Genomic DNA, 17,200 nt, shown 5'->3' with positions numbered 1-17,200 from the left:
GTGCTCCTGGAGCTAGAGCCAGGGAGATTATCATGTCAGGAGTAATCCGACTCGGCCCACCAGCACAACTGTGGAGGAGGAGGAGCAACAGTTGAGGGGGGGAGGCAGGCAGAGGAATCAGGGAAGCTCTCTGCTCCACTTACAGTAACCACGCTCTCCCCGCTCACCCTCACCCATCTTCTCGACCCGCAGAGTTCCCCTCGCTGGAGATCAAGTGGCGACCGGCTGCTGGAAAGGGGCTAAGGGGACGTGCTTTACGTTCCCGACGCTGCGCTTGTACGAGGCCAACATCTCTCCGAGGTAGAGCGAGTTTCCCAGCAGATGGAATCAATGTCGGCGGCGTCTACGAGGTCTGTTCTTCACCTGACACCCTACCTCAGGTTTCCTCTGCTCCTCCGTTTCAGGCTGTCGGCGTGAAGAGCGGACCAGGAGTTCTGTGTGGCGACGGACGACGACAGGAGCTCCCTGACGTGAACCAGATGCCAAGTCGGCGGCTTCTCCAAACAGCCGCCTCTCACCTTTTCTGAATGGATCGACCTGCCATGAAGCGCATGCTTGCGTTTGACGGCGTGCTGACAGAGACCTTCGCCACCCTGAAAGAGTTTTGTGGAAGTACAAATATGATAAGCGAATAATCCAGCCGGGACCTGAATCAAGTCAGGACACCTCCCCTACACGCACGCACAGGGAGTTGTGATGCTCTTCGGGGGAACAAGCGCAGGGATTCCTGCCCTCGCACCTCGCCTGTGATGATGATGGACCTGCCAATCCAGCACTTGCCTGTGGAGGTCAGCTGAAGACGACGCCACGCAGCTAAGTCTGGATTAGCCGGCCGAACGGTAAGGACACCGCATCTTCTTTTGTTAGTTTAAGCCAGCAGCTTACGGGGAGGGCGTTTGGTGCCGCTGACAGGGATGCCGAGGCGAGCGGCCCGAGTGGCAGAAAACCCGCGTCAGATTATCTGAATCAACAAGCGCCGCTCGCAGGAGCCACATGTCGCCAGCGCGCAGGGGCATGCCACCGGCTGTTTGCAAAAGTGGTTCGCCCCTGATTACAGGAGGCAACGCCGCTGTGTTGGAAAAGCGGCGAGAGAAGTAAATTGTCATCGTCCTCTTTTAATCTATCTCGCAGAATGTTTGAGCCTTCCACCGCACGCACAAGTTTGTTTTGTCAGCGAGGAGCATTTTCCGTTCGTGCCACTTATCCAGCACGGTGGTTACACTCATTAACACGCATAATTGCTTTCCACACACACACACTCTTGGCTATTCTCTCCCAGAGATTAGAGCACTACACTTGGAGATTTTACTGAAAAGCAAAATCCAGCTAATTATTCCTCTCCGTGTTTATCCTTTCGGAGATTTCTTTTGCAGAGCTGCACCTTTAATATCATCATAAAATCATGACGACAATTTCGCTCAACTTTTTTTTTTAATCTAAAAATGATAATGGTACCCGGAGGGGAAACTTGACGATACTCACTATGGGCATTTTTACTGAAGTGATGATCCCCTTCTCACTAAGCCCATATCATACTTAGAGATTATACTGTATATCTACGGGAGCCCCGAGGGGCCAGATAGAGGTTAAGCCTAAAGTCAATTGAGCCGTTCAACTTTCATAACCTGTCAAAGCTGGTCATACCTGGAGGAAACTGAAGGGATACGCTGAACTGATGCTCGTTGAATCAGTGGGATTTGATTTGTTTTGCCAGGTTTCTTATAGAATATCAATCGTGCATTCAAATGAAAATGTGTGTTGCTCCAAAGAAAGCGCCGACGTTTTACAGAAGTTAAAAATGTCATCATATTTCAGATGTCTGAACTTGCTTGTGCTTGCTCGCGTGGGTCATATTTGGCAGCGGTATTCATCGTGTGCCAGATGGCCGTCAACCTTTTGTAACAGCGGCATCGACGTGTTTAACATGGGTTTAGAGCCGACGCTGTTGTGTTAAAAGAGGATCTGTCACAGACAGATTAGCAGCTCACGGGACTCTTCTTTGGAAAAGCGTCCGAGATAACATCAATCTTTCTCACAATAAATGATGAGGCCAGGCGGGGTTGCATTTGCCAAGGCCTCGTGTTCTGTTTGGAAAAATACTATTGACATGCACGTCACCACTGTACCTCAGCTTAACTCTTTGCTCTGGTGCCAAAGGACAGACAAATGGTGACAGGTGTCAAATGTGCATCGAAGTGTGCGTCTTCGCCCCTCGCGCCTCATGAGCGCCGCCCTCGAGGCAACAGGTCTGAGTTGTGAGATTTTCGTGCCCCGGCTGCCGGGTCACTGGATTAATCTGTATAAGTCCGTGGGACACAATAATAGGCCTTCCGAAATAAAATAGAAGGTTTACAAGCCACTTACCTACATCGAGTAACGGGATGCAGGAATCATGTTTCGAATTTGTAGAATGTGTCTTAAAAAATGATCACTATTTTTTCTGGCATCACCCACACATGTTTTTTCTCCCCCACTCCCCCCCCCCCTTTACAATAATGAACAGCAGCTTTCTCACTAACAAGGAGCAGGCTTGTTTTAATTATCCTATGGTTACTAACTAACAGAGCCCGAGCCAACTCAAGTGGATGCCCAGCGAAATCACGGCACTTTCTAACCTAAGCCTTTTTCAGTTGCATTAGAACCCCGGGCTGGATTTAGAACCGCCAATCCTGGCTCAGAACATCCACTTTATTTTACAGCCTTTTGACCCACCCCGGTGCCACGAGTCGCAGAGCGTGTTTCGCTTTTACTTCGCCGTTATTCTATTCTGAAGGCAGGGACGGGGTTTGGGACGAGGGGGGAAACGGACGTGCCTGCTCCTCGGTGGGCCCTGCATGCCGGCCTAACCCCTGAGCTAGAGGTGTCTGATGGATTAACACACACACACACACACACACACGCACACACACACACACTCTCATACGGTAAAGGCCGGGGCTACGCCACCAACACTGCAGCCAGGTGTTAACCCACGTGACTGCAGATAAAGCCGGCAGGCATTAGTGCTAATCCCGCCCTGATCTTTGGAATATGTCCCTATTACCTCCCCAGGCACTCTCTAGCTGTCCCCAGGCCTCCTGGTGCTCACTTAAGAGGGAAAAGACGAGACAAGGCCTCCCTAGGACTCCCCCAAAGCACCTTGTTTCCTTGCAACAACACAGTAGGTGCCTTTATCTTTTCGGCGCAGGTATTTATGGGGTGTGTTCAGAGCAGCCCAGAGACAGGTGGTCACATGGGTAGAGCTGAGCTGAAACACACCAGCGATGGTAAATAATTTATTTTAATTTTTTTTATATATATATATATATAGTGGAAGTGGCCTCGGGTTGTGCAGTGGCAAACACACAGGGGCTGAGAGGATATCTGTGGACATTTCTAGATATCAAGAAGCAGTAGCATTATGTAAACTGGATTATCTGGTGTTATGTGATGGTGCTGCTGGGAGCGCCTGTGTGTGTGTGTGTGTGTGTGTGTGTGTGTGTGTGTGTGTGTGTGTGAGTCCTGGAAGTGAAGTGGGTGTCTGGACACGAGCGGAAGGTTGGACTTCGATCTCCACACGAGGCCACGTCATGTGATCCGGGAAAAGGGAAGCCACGCAACGGCTGCATGTGTGTATTCATGGTCTGTGTGAGTCACAGTGACACACACACACACACACACACACACACAACAGGCTGTATTTATGGGGGAATGTACAGGAAGAAATACTACAGAGTGGTGGCACATAAAAGTTGGTATCCGCCTGCACAAAGACGCTCTTCATTCACGCCTTCCTGTGATCTCCCCTCTGTCATCATGTCACACTGGTTAAGATCCAAGAAGCCCCCCCGCCCCCCCGCCCCCCCGCCCCCCCGCCCCTGCCACCCTCCCGTCTGCCGCCTTCAGTCAAAAGTGCTAACCACAGATGCCCCTTATCCCCATTTTGACAGATCTCTATTTCATCTTCCATAGGCCGTGGCATTCGAGTGTGTCCCTCTGGCACGGGACGGGGAGGACGCGGGTGGTGCCACGCCGCTGTAATCAAATCACGGCCGGCTCAGCAGTGCCGCGGCCACTGACCCAGTTATTCCTTTGAAAAATGTCAATTTTCCTCGTGTGTCATCTGAAATAATGCGACCTTTGAGTCACAACAAGAGCTCGGTTGAGGGGCCGAGGGCTGTGCGACGCATGCATTTGAGAATACATAATGTCTGAGGAATGGCTTCGACCGACTTGAGAGTTCTTGGCTGAGCGGTTGACTTTTTTCGTGGATCGCCTCCAATGATCCTCCGAGACTGTTTTCACTCTGTCGGTAGCCTCTTCAGGTGACACATGACTGACAGTAAACATGGGTGTTCTCCTGCGTACATACCTGGCATCCGCTCTCACTGTAAAAACAAAAATCCTAAAGAGGACCTTGCCTGTTCTCCTGGTGAATAGATGATTTTTCTGCGTTTGTTTTGGGCCTCGTCTCCACGCGGAAGGAGCGTGCACGGGCACATCGGCACTGGCGCTTTGTGAGGGCCAGACATGCTGCGGCTGTGTGGGAGTCTTTCACAGTCGTCTTTGCGACTCATCTGCACTTTTATGCCTCTGTTTGACGATGGCTTTTCCTCCTGCTGCAGAGTCCTCCGGGGCCCCCGCCGTATCCTCTGTGTTGTTGCTCTTGTCTGTTTGCTGGAAAACAGCAGCATTTGTCCGCTCAGGAAGTGGACTCCTCATTCGTGACCTTCTGCTGCTCGCCTAAGAAAACACCGGTGCCCCTTTCCCCCCATCAATATCTGTATATTTATGTCCATGACAGCAAGGGGCCAGCGGTAGATATTGAATGTCTGCGCTGATTAATCACCGGCGGACCATCTGAACAAGCGGCAGAATGCTCCCTGGCACTTTTATTGGCGCCAAATCGACTGCGGATTGAACTAATGTGTTCCTGAGTGGGGCAATTATGACAATCACAGTGTCTTCAGGGACGTGAGATCATTGTTTGACGACCAGTCTTCGTCCAGCGTCGGAGACATCGGAGGACTCATCCGTCTTTCACGAGCTAATTGTTTTATCAGGATGAGCCACAGAGCCGGACGGGCTGAGGGTGTTGATGTATCGCGGCCCCGTGTGAAACAACTCACTCCAAGGATGAGCGATTATGCCAGACTTGACCTATTAATAGCATCAACAATGATCTCATCCTTTGCTATACATCCCAACAAACTCCTCATGAAATTGAGAAATTTGTCGGCGGCAGGATTTCTGTTGTGTTTGGAGTTGGCGTCGAACCAACAGAAACCAAATCAAACTTTCCGTCGAGGCTTCGATCCATCATATCTGACAATCAGATACAACAGCGAGAGGCAAAGCTTTGGGTCGCATTCTGCAGAAGCCGCGGTTCCGCGTTCGGTTTACGTCGTCCGTGTCAAATGAGGTCGTGAGGTGAAATGTTTGACTTGCGAATGAAAACCATTCCGCCACTTTCATCGTGCAGACGCTGCATCGCACGTCAAACCCATATGGAATTGTGAGTGATGAGTCAAGCTCTGACTGATAGGACTGGCTGTACCTGTTTACACACTGTTTATTCCACTGCAGCTCATGTGTACACCCTCTTCGTATTTTTCCCCTCTGCCGTGTCCAAACCACTCACGCAGCGGAGCGCGGCCTGAATTCGCCTATAGCGAAAGAATCCGTGAGAAGACAAAACCACAACGTTCCTACACTTTCTCTGTCTATTTTTTCGTAAACTTGCGTGATTGATGCGAAGTGCGAGGAGCGGCCCGCGCGCTGCAAGTGCAAATCTTCTCGGAAATTATTCGCTTCGGCTTTTTTGTTCCTATGCAAAAGTGGACAAAGATTTGTGACATTCTCGTCCCACTGTAAACAATCCAGCAGTCTGTATACGTACACCACAGAATCTCCCGTCTGGCAGAACGATCTGCAACGCTCGTCTGGATTTGCTGTTAGTCGCTGCCAGTGTACCATTTCCGGCTCTGGGGAAATGTTTTGCTCACTGGTGACATGATATGAGAAATACAAAGACGCGCGCTTGTAAAACTTGTCAAATAGCCGTGGATTGACAATAAGGACAGAGGGAGAATACGCAAAAGAATAACTTCTCCTTATTTAGTGCTGTGTCTCCTGGGCTGCAGGAGTTTCTTGTGAAAGGGAGGGGCTGTGCGAGATAGAGGGATGTACAAACACACATGTTCATTGAGGTCTCATCACACATCGCATTGAGAGATAGGTGTGGTTCAGAGATTCCTGCAAAGGAAAAGACATGGATTTTCCCTCTTTTGAAAGGATATGGCGTCAAGCCTCGAGTGTCTTTTTTTTCCCTCTTCAGAAATCGAGAGAAGAAGCTAACGTTCCCATTCACACCAGGTATTTTGAATCGCACAAACTTTTAAGAGGTGTCCTGGGAAAGGGGGCTTGCATGAATCCAGCGTGCCTTCAGTTTGAAATTAAAAAAAGAAAAAAAAGAAAAAAGATTTGCTGTGCGATGAGATTTGCTTTGCGATGTCTTGCAGCCCCCGGGCTGCCGCGGTACAACCTTGAACACACGCTGCATTCTCAGGTGTCAGCGGGTGATGTCGAGCGCACGCATCATGAACCCACTTAGACTGAAAATGAGCTGACAGAAGAGTCAGAGAGAGTAAACTGACGGTAAAATAAATAAAAAAAAGCCTCGGTTGTGAAACCTCCAGTTGACAGAGGTGGTCACGTCGACTGCGGTTATTATGACATTGTTCTGCGTGCTTCATATGTGACCGGTCTCGAAGAGGGTTGACATGAGTGAATGAGTGACCGCTTGTGCATTCTGCTCCTCTCCGCAGAGTTTCAATGCTCCTCCATGTTCTAAGATGAAGTTATGGAAAGGTGCCACTCTTGCCTTCATGCTCTGTGGCGCGGCCCTGTCCATCCTCCTCGTTAGAAACATGGCCACTGTTGGACAGCTCAAACCCAAGACCAAGTATCCACGCAACTCTTCGTCCTCCTCGAGCCCGTCTTCATCGCCAGGATCAACGCCGAGGAGCTCACCGCCACCGGCCCCGTCGACAGACTCGGCGGCCCTGTCCCGGCAGATGGGCGATCTTCGCCGGAGAACGCGCTCGGCGGACAACATGAACTCTCTCCTCTCCGATTGTAAGATGAAACTCTTATCTCCTTCCCTCCTCGTCGGGCCAGGGGTCGTGTGACGGAGTTCAGGCGGGAACGTCCAGTATCTGACTCTGTTGTTTAAAGAAGAGGTTGTAGAATGTCAAAAACAATAACCGGCAGTCAATTGGCAGCTCATAGTTCACCGGCTCTGCACGTAAGACATGAGATTACCCATGATCCTTTGCTTTAACAAGGCTTCACTGAGAAGCATGCATCAACAAAATTGGTTCAATGGGATTTTCACACTGTCTTTGAAAATGATGATAACGGTGATGATAAGGCCATTTAGTAGCTGCCATGATCTCAGATAATGATCTAGATAAACAATTTTGTTTTTGCACGTGATTTATTATCCCGCCAACGACATGATGTTGTCTCTGCGAAACCATCTGGCCTGTTTAAATATCATGCGTTATTGAGGAGTCCATCTACATTTGACAGAAAAACGCATAATCCCCCTGTCGCCGTCTGTAAATGTTGGTTTGTCTCCTCTCCGGCAGTTTCCATGATGTTCCAGAGCTTCACGGAGGGCGAGCTTCAGCATGTGGTCGGGACATTGCTCGACAGGAAGAGAAGGAAGAGCCGGCGCCTGGGGGACAACCAGGCCCGGAGGACTAAAAGAGCCCGGAGGCCGAAGCCCTGCTCCGTGAGGGAGCTGGAGGTGACTGTGAGCGAGCTGGGCCTCGGCTACGAGAGCGACGAGACAGTAATGCTGCGCTACTGCAGCGGCAAGTGCACGGCCCAGCGGCACAACTACGACATCACCATGGAGCACATGATGCGGACGGGCTTCAGGAAGAAGGGCCGCAGGGACAAGGTCGGCAACGGGCCCTGCTGCAGGCCGACCGCATTCGAAAAGGACTTCTCCTTCCTGGACAACAGGAGCCGCTATCACACGGTACAGAATGTGTCGGCGAAGAATTGTGGGTGCGTATGACCCGGAGGAATCGACTGTCTTATTTCCTCATGCTGCTCTCGGCCTCTGTCGGACGTGCTGAAACCAGGGTGCTGTTGAAAGACAAACAAAGTAAGCCCGTGGAATATAAACTCGAGGAGAGGAGGAAAGGAAGGGAATACGTTAATGGCTGTTCCACGGCGGCCATTCTTCGACGGACAGGACTTTTGTATCGGCGTCTGTCACCACAGCTCGGGACCGAAATCACACGCGCCGCCAGTGCTGTGCTTTGTGTGGATTCCGTGTAAAAAAGGACAGAAAAATGACTGTTCATATAAAATGTCGTCATCTTTCTATCTGTGTAGTAACACTGTAAACTGTGGTGTAACAATAAGGTAGCGACATTATTCGTGGTATTGCATTTCAGTAGTAGTACATGGCGCGGACTCATCGTGACGATGAGCACCGGCCGACTAGATCACTGCTGTTACCACTCTCCACATCCACGAGCGTTCAATTAGTCTTGTGGCTTGTGTGATTCTAGTGGTGACATTCAATCACCTTTCAGGCGACAAAAAGGTCAACTTCCAAACCATGAATAGACAAAACAAACGGACGAAAAATCACTAAATTCAACGCATCCAATGTTGGCTCACTGTTCAGAGCAGTTTGGACCATTGACCTAATTATGACGTCTTGTCCTCAGAGCGCATATTGACTTTAAGGTGTGTCGAGATGTTGTCAACATGACTTTGTGACCTGCCTGTGTTCGACGTTACTGTCACCGATTGCAGTGTTATTACACAGGTAACAGAAGAAGAAGAAGTGTTATTGGTACGAGTTTGATGATGAAAGAAAAATCTTTTTCTATAGCTCAAGGTTTGATACCCGTTTTTAACAAGTGTTTTGTATGTTGATATTGTGTAGATTAACGATGAGGAACCCGCTTCGAAAACATGAACAGAATGAACATTTCTTCGTAGGATATAGCTCGTCACACTCAAAGAAGTCGTCGTCATAAGTCTTTTGTGTTTTTGATACCCGGATAACACAGCATCACAAATCACCCACAATCCTCTGGAATTGCCAAAACTCAGCGAATCAATTCAACGTAAGCGACTAATTCATAAACGCGTGCTCATAAACGTCTCACGTCTTCAGTTCCAGGTGATAAAAAACCTCTTTGGTCGTCTCTGGTTGTAATTTGTGAACGTTTACACACACGGAGTTCTGGCTAAGTCAGAGGCTATAAGAACGGTGTTTGCGATCAGTCGAGGCAGACGTTTTGTTTCTCTCGCCGACAGTAAACTGACTATGAAGTAGAGACGCGATCTGGAAAAAATGTGTTTTGCGCCCATCCATGGACCCTGTACCTCGCTGTGATCAACAGTGCAGCCTTTCTATTGGCCCAATCGAATGCCTCCTTGTATTGCCTAGTAGACTTTTAGTGGGAAAAATAAGCGGTTGAAAAATGATTATGAAGCATCTTTTTCACCATGTTGGTTTGAACCCATTGCGACTGTTTGCCTGAAGTACAATAAATTATGTCGTCGTTGTTTTTTCTCTGAGGAGGTGCAGTGCAGGGCGTGGATGCGGTGCATCTTTATTGTAGTTTCTATTGTATTTATTTGGGACGTAAATTATGTTTTTTGCATATTTATTTAGAATACCACACAGAAAAAGGGACAGCTTATTACCATTAAGCGACTGTGCCAAAAAATGTTTTATCTCACATTCTATATTGACTGCTGAATAAACATTATTTCAGAGGTATGGATGGTGGCCGTTTTTCCCCCCCAGACTATCGATCTCCGAGTCTCAGATATTGTATTTGAAATAAACGTTAGAAGTCTGAACATCCAAGATCCTGTTAATGAGGAAATGCTGTGAGGAAATGTGAGGATTACAGCAGCGGGAGCATATGTATGCTGTCAATCAGAGTCCATTCTTTGTCTTTTTCCGTCACCAAATTCCTGTCACAAGAAGCACTGGTTTTCCTTGTTCCCCGTCCTAACACAAGTATTTTATTAGCTCGGAGGGTTTTCCAACCAGAAAAAAAAAGGTCATAGTCGAACACAACCCCCGGTTAATTTTAAAAGCTGAAAAAAACAACATGTGGGTTGCAGATCAGAGTCCTGGAACCAAACGTGGGTTAGAAAATGGAAACTAGTCATTTCATTCAGTGAATTCCAAAGACGTAGTTCATTCAGTTCCCCCCCCCAGAACAATGAATATACAATTCCTTAAGAATGGCAATTGCAACAAAGCTCAAATGCTCTTCTGAGTGTAAATCAGGAAGTGATTCTGACTGTCTTTACTTCAGTACCACACTAAATCTCTCGTCTGGTTAAGGTGTTGTATTGGGTTCAGTTGACAACTAAGACTATGCGAGATCTGTGTATGAGGCGAATAGTTTAGCAAGCAAGTAGGTGTACTGTCTGCAGTATGTGACCGTGCTGGTTCGGTACAGTGGGTTCTATACGAACATGCTGGGTCTAACATGTTGTACCTAACACGTCGAGCTGTGAGTGTCAGGGACTGAGGATTTGAACGCAATTTCTTTAATGCCCGAGAGCATCAAAGATGAATTTCAGATTAACCTCCACTGATCTGGGGGCAGAAGGCAGCGATTTCACAGACAGATCTGCAACATGGCAAGACAAAACTGGAGGTAAGTGACATTTGTTCTATAATGCAAATGTATTAATTCAGAACAGCCGGGAATGACACAAGAGTTTTTTAGGAAATGGCACTGAAGAATGAAAACTGGCGCAGAAATGTCATCGCTAAGACGGACACGTGTTGTTTGAAGCCCCGCTGTGTCCTTTTTTTGTAATTCGACGGCGACATCTGGTGGTGAAGCCGCAAAACCGCAACCAGCTGAGCGACCGACAGGGGACACTCTATGGTGGCGCACCGCTGATTCCATCTTTCCGGTTTCCGGCAGCGCTGGAAAATTCGACACAAGGCGACTTATTCTGTGCAACGACCGTGTCCAACGCGACGTAGCAAACATGGCGACTCGCGCGGAGGTCGGGTCCACCTCACGTTGCTATATTTAACTCATTCAACGTTGACGGACATTGGTTCTTTGTTGCGGGTGATTATAGGTTTGTGAACACACAGTTATGGACAATATATCCGGTTTCCGTAAAAAAAGGTTCTTCAGGTTATTACACGCTGTAGCTTTAACTCTCTGCCATTGGTCAAATCAGCAGGGCGGAAGCTGCCGTGGCTACGTGACACCTCGCTTGTTGACTGGGGAGCATAACCTTCGGCGTCTGCCAGGTGAAAATCTCTCTATAGGTATGTCTGTTCCACCGCAGACATCTTGACGTGTCACAGCAGGTAAAGTACAGGTGTAATTGATATCATTAATTGTATCTGCATTCCTTTTCATGTGTGTCACGATCTGACTCACTGCGATTACCTACCGGGAACAAGCCCATCATTGATTTAATGAGTTTCTCCTGGAAAAGTCAAAGTGTTTGCTTTGGAGAAGGGTCTGTTGCCGTCGCTGTTACTACTGAAGTCCACTGTTATATCCCCAGAACCAAGGCATAATCCCCCTCCCTGTATCCCTATAAAGGGGGCGGAGACCGGTTAGGGCAATGCGGTTTAATCAGAAGATCTAACAACAACAGCTCACGACAAGTCCCGCAGTTTACTCAGAAATCCCACTCTGATAGTACAAAACCGTTTGCCAACGTCAGGGCAGGAATTTGGCTCTGAATTGAACAGAACATTTGAACACACCAAACACAAGTCGGAGTGTTTTCATGTGACAAGAGCGATATATACAGTGTGTGCTGTGTTATTTGGGAAATAAATCACGCAGAGGTAATTCAAGAGCACTATTTATTTGAGGCGTATGCCGCCCTTGAGGTGCCAGTCCTGACTGGGAGACCTGCGGTATATACTGAAAGTGACGCTGACAGTCCCGGCGGCACTGAGCCGCATGTTGGGTGGAGGGGGGGGGGGGGGGTTGTTTGCTTCCTCCCTCGGCCCACCCCCGCCAGGAATCTGCACACGGCGTGGCGACTCTGGATGTAAATTATTCGGAATTCAATACGTCATCCCCGTATTTCACCTCCCGAGTGTCATTTATAGTGAGCGAGGTCCCTCCTGAGGGACACGTGCATGACGATGTAGCGCTTGTTGTCCCCGGGAGACACACAAATCCCAGCAAAAAGAGTTTCAATGACAACAACAACAACAACATGACCACCTCGTGGAGCTCATACCACGGCTGCAGGCGTCTGGAGGTGACACAGGAGTCAGTCAGCCGGAAGCTATCTGAGCGTAGAGGTCGGAGGCCGGGCGCGCAGAGCGAGGTGGCTGACGCACGGTCTGCGGGAAATGTCCTCCATGTTTGTGTGTGAGGGGGGAAAAAAAGATTCCTTTCCCTTTGTTTGCCAAAGAGGAGCACATGTTTCAATTTGACTGTGGCGTAACGGTGTTCATTACAGCTGCTCAAGTGTTTGTATTTGCAGCAACGACAGCAAAACAATCCAATAAATGAAGAATTTGCTCCTGAAATGAGTTTCACACCAGCTACCGGAGGAGAGAAACAAACCTGCACAGCAGTCCTCCCGCACGTCGTCTTCACATTGTCCTATATGTATATGTATCCTATGCGCATTTTCCCTGATACTCAAAGCCCCCGAGAATATGCTTTAAAATGTTTCTAGCTGCATCATCAAAGCGCCGCCACCTCTTCCCCGACGCAAACACACATTTCCGCCACTTGCCACTGGAAGCGGACGGTCTTCGACCGAGTGCAGAGGACAAGAGGACATTCTGGGGGGAAAAAGAAAAAAGTACGTTCGCTGGTTAACCAAAGCAACACGGGCAAGAAAATCCAACTGCGTAATAGCACGTGGCGGCCATTTCATCGCACGAGAATGATTAATCTCCAGGAATCCGCAGCGCTCGCCGAAAAACTGTGGTTTGACATTTTCCGAAAGAATAATCATTACAGCCGTTTGTTTTTCCTGACGAACTTTTCATTGGGTGATGATGGCAGGTTGGACCAGCAGCCCGTGGGAGATAATGAGAAGATGAGGAGCGAGGCCGAATGAGGCCCCGTTCAGCCATCATCTTCTCATTTCTTGGGGGTGTCTGTAGCACAGGATTCCTGCACAGCTTGCAAACTGAGCCGTCGACATGCTGGTGTTTGATTGAAAAGCACGGAAGAATTAATGGTTATTTGTGTCTGCAGGTTCGAAAGGAAACCCCCTCCATATCCGTGTCAACATCCTTGCGTGTTGGAGGATAATAGTGTCAGTGTACACAAGACATCTGTTGTTGTTAACGGCGCTGACAAGATCTACAATAAACATGCCAAGGTTTTTTACAACCCCCTCCCTTGTCCAGCTGCAGCCCGCTGCCTCGGCTCGGGCGCCTTTGGAGGAAGATGGCGGGACGGAGGACGCAGGCGTGACTCTGGAGGACCCGAGCAGCCCGAGCGACCGCGGCGGGCAGGTGTTTCTCCTCTTCCCGAGCAACTCTGAACTCTCCGAAGATGAATTAACACAGTCCGTTTTTGGCTGTGCTCTTTGTTTATGAAATGATTACGTTACAACGTCGGGTGTTATATATATATTCTTTTTTCTTCTCCCCCCCCCCCCCATTGCATTATAAGATTCAAGGTTAAGAAGGGAGATCAGGGAGACAAGTTATAGAGATGCCCTTGTTGACTCCTCCTCATGTGCACTTATAATTCATGTGCATTTCGCAGCACACGTCCATGAATATTTAATACCTTTGAACCTAAACGATCATTAATTATTCACTGAGGATATGTAATTGCTATGGTTGGAGAAAAAAAAGAGGAAACGACCACGTGTTCATCGGGGAACTATTCAAAGTGCAGTCCTGCTCATACGGGGGGCGACCGTCATCTGTGACGTGTGAAACGACGTCGACTTGCAGCCCGGGGCACCGCGGGGTGAGCGGGCCTTTTGTCCGACGCGGTCCAGATGGGCTGCTGGTGGTGCAGTTTGAGGCTGGGGTCGCCCCGATGGCAAAAAAAAAAAAAAAACCCCGCCGCCTGACTTGGCAGCGTTGTCTCCGAATGGATCTTGGATGGAAACCATCTCCGCCGTTGCAAAGAATGATGGCCATTCTGTCAGCAGGCTGGCGTGAGTGTGGACCAAACAGAGGAGCCACTGTCTCGTGGTGTTTTGCGCGGCAGCGTCTTTGAGAGTCTCTGCAAACAGTCGCACTTGGCTCTTCTTTTGGGCCGCGGAGATGCCGCCGATAGGCCGTCGGACGTTCGGCAGATGGGGAGCATTGTTTAATAATCTGCGTTCAGCGTGTTATTGATGCCGCGCAGAGATACAGGCCTCTAAAGCTGACAGTTATCTCTGCCTCACTTCCTCTCAGTCTGTGCTGTTGTTTTTAATGAATATCTTTCCACACCTTGAAACCCTCAAGCTGCTCCCTACTCAGCGGGTTTCTTTATGTTATAGGACCTCGCTGCTCAAACACCGTGGGGGAGGGCAACGTTAGAAATACTTCCAATTTGAGTCAGATATATGTTTTCTAGAAGCACAGACGGGCTGTGAATGCCAGACTATTTGTTTTTCCGAGTTGGTGGGCGTGTGAGTGTTTGTAGTAGGCCTGAGTGTTTTACAGGGGCTTTGGGGGTGGGGCCGCGATCGGGGAGTGGCAGGATTCGAAGGAACAGTTGGATCAGAGGCAGGGGAGGGAGGAGCGTGGCATGGAAGCAGTGATCTACTCGCTGGCTCTTCCTTCAATGCCACACACACACACAGAAACACACACACACACTCACGTACACACTCTCACACACACACACACACACACACACAGAAACACACACACACACTCACACACTCACACACACACACACACTCACACACACTCACACACACACACATACACATACACATACACAGAGTATTACGTTGAATGTGTATTTTTTGTTAAATTTAATAATCTGATATCTTGACTTAAAAACGTCTCATATTTCGTGGTTATTCCAGAACTACTTCCATGTTCATCTGTGCGTCACTGTTGGTGAGATAACGAAGCCAAATGCTAATTTTGGATAAGATTAATCAGCAGACATACACATTTCATCAGCATCCATTTTTGAATTTTTAAAGTAAATAACTAAGATACATATCATGAAATTTAAGTATTTTTTCATTTTGTATTATTATTATTCACTCAACTTTATTTCAGATAATAAGAAAATAGTGTTCTGCACAAGTTTCTGGAACATTCCTTTACTATTCTTTAACATTGTTTGGGCATCTGAACAGGTCCCTTCCCTCTTTGAAACACGTTTCCAAACATTTTAAGACTATTATGCAAATGAGGGAGGAGGACGCTGCTGCATCTTCCCAGCTGTGATGGCAACATCCATGTCGAAAAATCTTGAGGTGATCTGAAATTCCTGATCAATCCTTTAGTGTTAGAAAGTAAAGTGTCGCCTCCCTTTGACATTGGAGACACTGTGACTTTTTCACCATACAGTTCCACCTTGTGGAATTATGTAAGAATGACAATTATGTAAATGTGCAGTATATATTGGTGTACACAAATGGGTGACAAATGAAATATATAGCTGAAAAATGGGTGCAGAATATATATCACTGTAGGATATATATCACTGTATGTGGTGTGTTTCAATTGTCTGTCTCCCCAGACGGAATAATACCTGACAATTAAGTAATTTATTTCTTTAAAGCGAGATGTGGACTTTTAACTAAAATCCACATCATGCTCCTCATTCTGTTCTTTATTTGTTCAACATTTCCATCCTGGAGGAGGCAGCGGCTCGTAAATCACTCAGTCATATGTGCAGTTATTCTCTTTTCCCCAGTCCTCTTGGGAATTACACGATTCCTTGTAAGGAAATAAATGACAGAATCCTCAGAAGTTCTTTATGGGGATCATATGGATGCTACTCCGGTTTTGATGGTTGTTTCTTTTCTCTCTTTTTTTTTTTTATGTGGCCCCTGTTGTTTACCCAGGCTGCTGAAAGAAAGAATATACTGTCTAATGTGATTTTGATATATATATTTCCCTCTCTTCATTGATATAACAACAACACACCCCTACCCCGCCTCCTCCATCTGAGCATCCCACATATTCTCATCTCAAGTATTTTTTCATTAGTCTTTTATCAGCGCCTCCCTCTGAACTTAATCCACTCTGACACCATCTCTTTGCAAGTTGACCAAAACGGCATTACTCATTTACGGATCTGCCTATTGTAAACATGCTGCGGCTCACAGGTGATAACAGATCTTCTTTTTTTTTTTTTTAATGCGCTTTGTAGCGGTAATTTGAACGTAGCACTCCCTTTTAACTCTCAGTGAGTTATAGCAATGGTGTGTGGAAGAGCAATTTGTTCTCCGTGCCTAAGGAATTCTTTAAAGAAGCTGTTTGAGTAATGACACAAGAGATACATTTCTGTGCTTTCACGTGTTTAACAATGCATATGAGGCGCTTCTCATTCTGACTTCATGACACGTATAGACTTGAAAATTGTCCAGGTCTACTGAAATTCATGGGCTGCTGCAACCGAGAGGTATCACTTTACAACAACTTCCACCTGGTCTGAAGTAATGCTTCTCTGCCCCGTGTAATTTGCATTTCATGGGCAGGAAAATCTGAATATTCATTTGATCCAAAAATAATTCTGATTCATTCTGTGAAGGAAGCCAGTGATTTATAAATACCGTGTTGTTCTTCGGTTGTGTGGTCATCCTAAGTTAAAAGTTGTTTTATTTACATTAAATAAATTGTATTATATGTACATATAAATGATTTTATTTAACATACTAGATTGATACATGCTGTTCTGCGAGCAGTCTTTGTTTGTGTCCAGGTTCAGTGGTCATGATAATCCATAAAAATCCTCAATGAATTTTAAATAATTGTTAATTCATATTCCTTTTTGATAGACAGTTCTACCCTTTTTATTAAATGTGAGGAACCCTTTGTTATGCATCATCCTTCAAGGCTTTTGACAACACATGGTAATCATGCTGTTACTATGATGATAATTATTATTCTGCTATAACCCCGGTGCCTAAAGCACACAATTAAAAGAACATCATGATTCAGATAAACTGTTATGTTACCACGCAACATGCTTTTTTTTCTGAACAGGTAAGACCAGGTCTGAATAGAGTA

At 47.3% G+C, this 17,200-nt stretch overlaps 1 protein-coding gene across 3 annotated transcripts; it reads left to right on the top strand.

The window, feature by feature from the left end:
- The first annotated feature begins 134 nt into the window (after positions 1–134).
- On the top strand, positions 135–9,790 carry LOC118311608 (neurturin). Of its 3 annotated transcripts, XM_035635631.2 has the most exons (5): positions 135–300; positions 405–839; positions 3,052–3,160; positions 6,807–7,116; positions 7,632–9,790. In XM_035635631.2, the coding sequence occupies exons 4-5, from the start codon at positions 6,834–6,836 to the stop codon at positions 8,066–8,068; spliced, it is 720 nt and encodes a 239-aa protein (XP_035491524.1). In that variant the 5' UTR covers positions 135–300; positions 405–839; positions 3,052–3,160; positions 6,807–6,833; the 3' UTR covers positions 8,069–9,790. The 3 variants fall into 3 exon arrangements, with proteins under 3 accessions (XP_035491524.1, XP_035491525.1, XP_047188239.1); XM_035635632.2 differs by lacking the exon at positions 3,052–3,160; XM_047332283.1 differs by lacking the exons at positions 135–300; positions 405–839; positions 3,052–3,160 and adding an exon at positions 3,178–3,608.
- The last annotated feature ends 7,410 nt before the right edge of the window (positions 9,791–17,200 follow it).

This window comes from Scophthalmus maximus, chromosome 5, assembly GCF_022379125.1.
Source record: "Scophthalmus maximus strain ysfricsl-2021 chromosome 5, ASM2237912v1, whole genome shotgun sequence".
In the NCBI taxonomy this organism is placed as follows: Eukaryota; Metazoa; Chordata; class Actinopteri; order Pleuronectiformes; family Scophthalmidae; genus Scophthalmus; species Scophthalmus maximus.
This window is presented reverse-complemented; position numbering and strand designations above follow the sequence as displayed.

Coding starts and splice junctions, on each gene's coding strand:
- LOC118311608 (XM_035635632.2), top strand. CDS start 6,834: ATGAAGTTATGGAAAGGTGCCACTCTTGCCTTCATGCTCTGTGGCGCG. Junction 7,117..7,631: donor GAACTCTCTCCTCTCCGATT/GTAAGATGAAAC, acceptor CCTCTCCGGCAG/TTTCCATGATGTTCCAGAGC.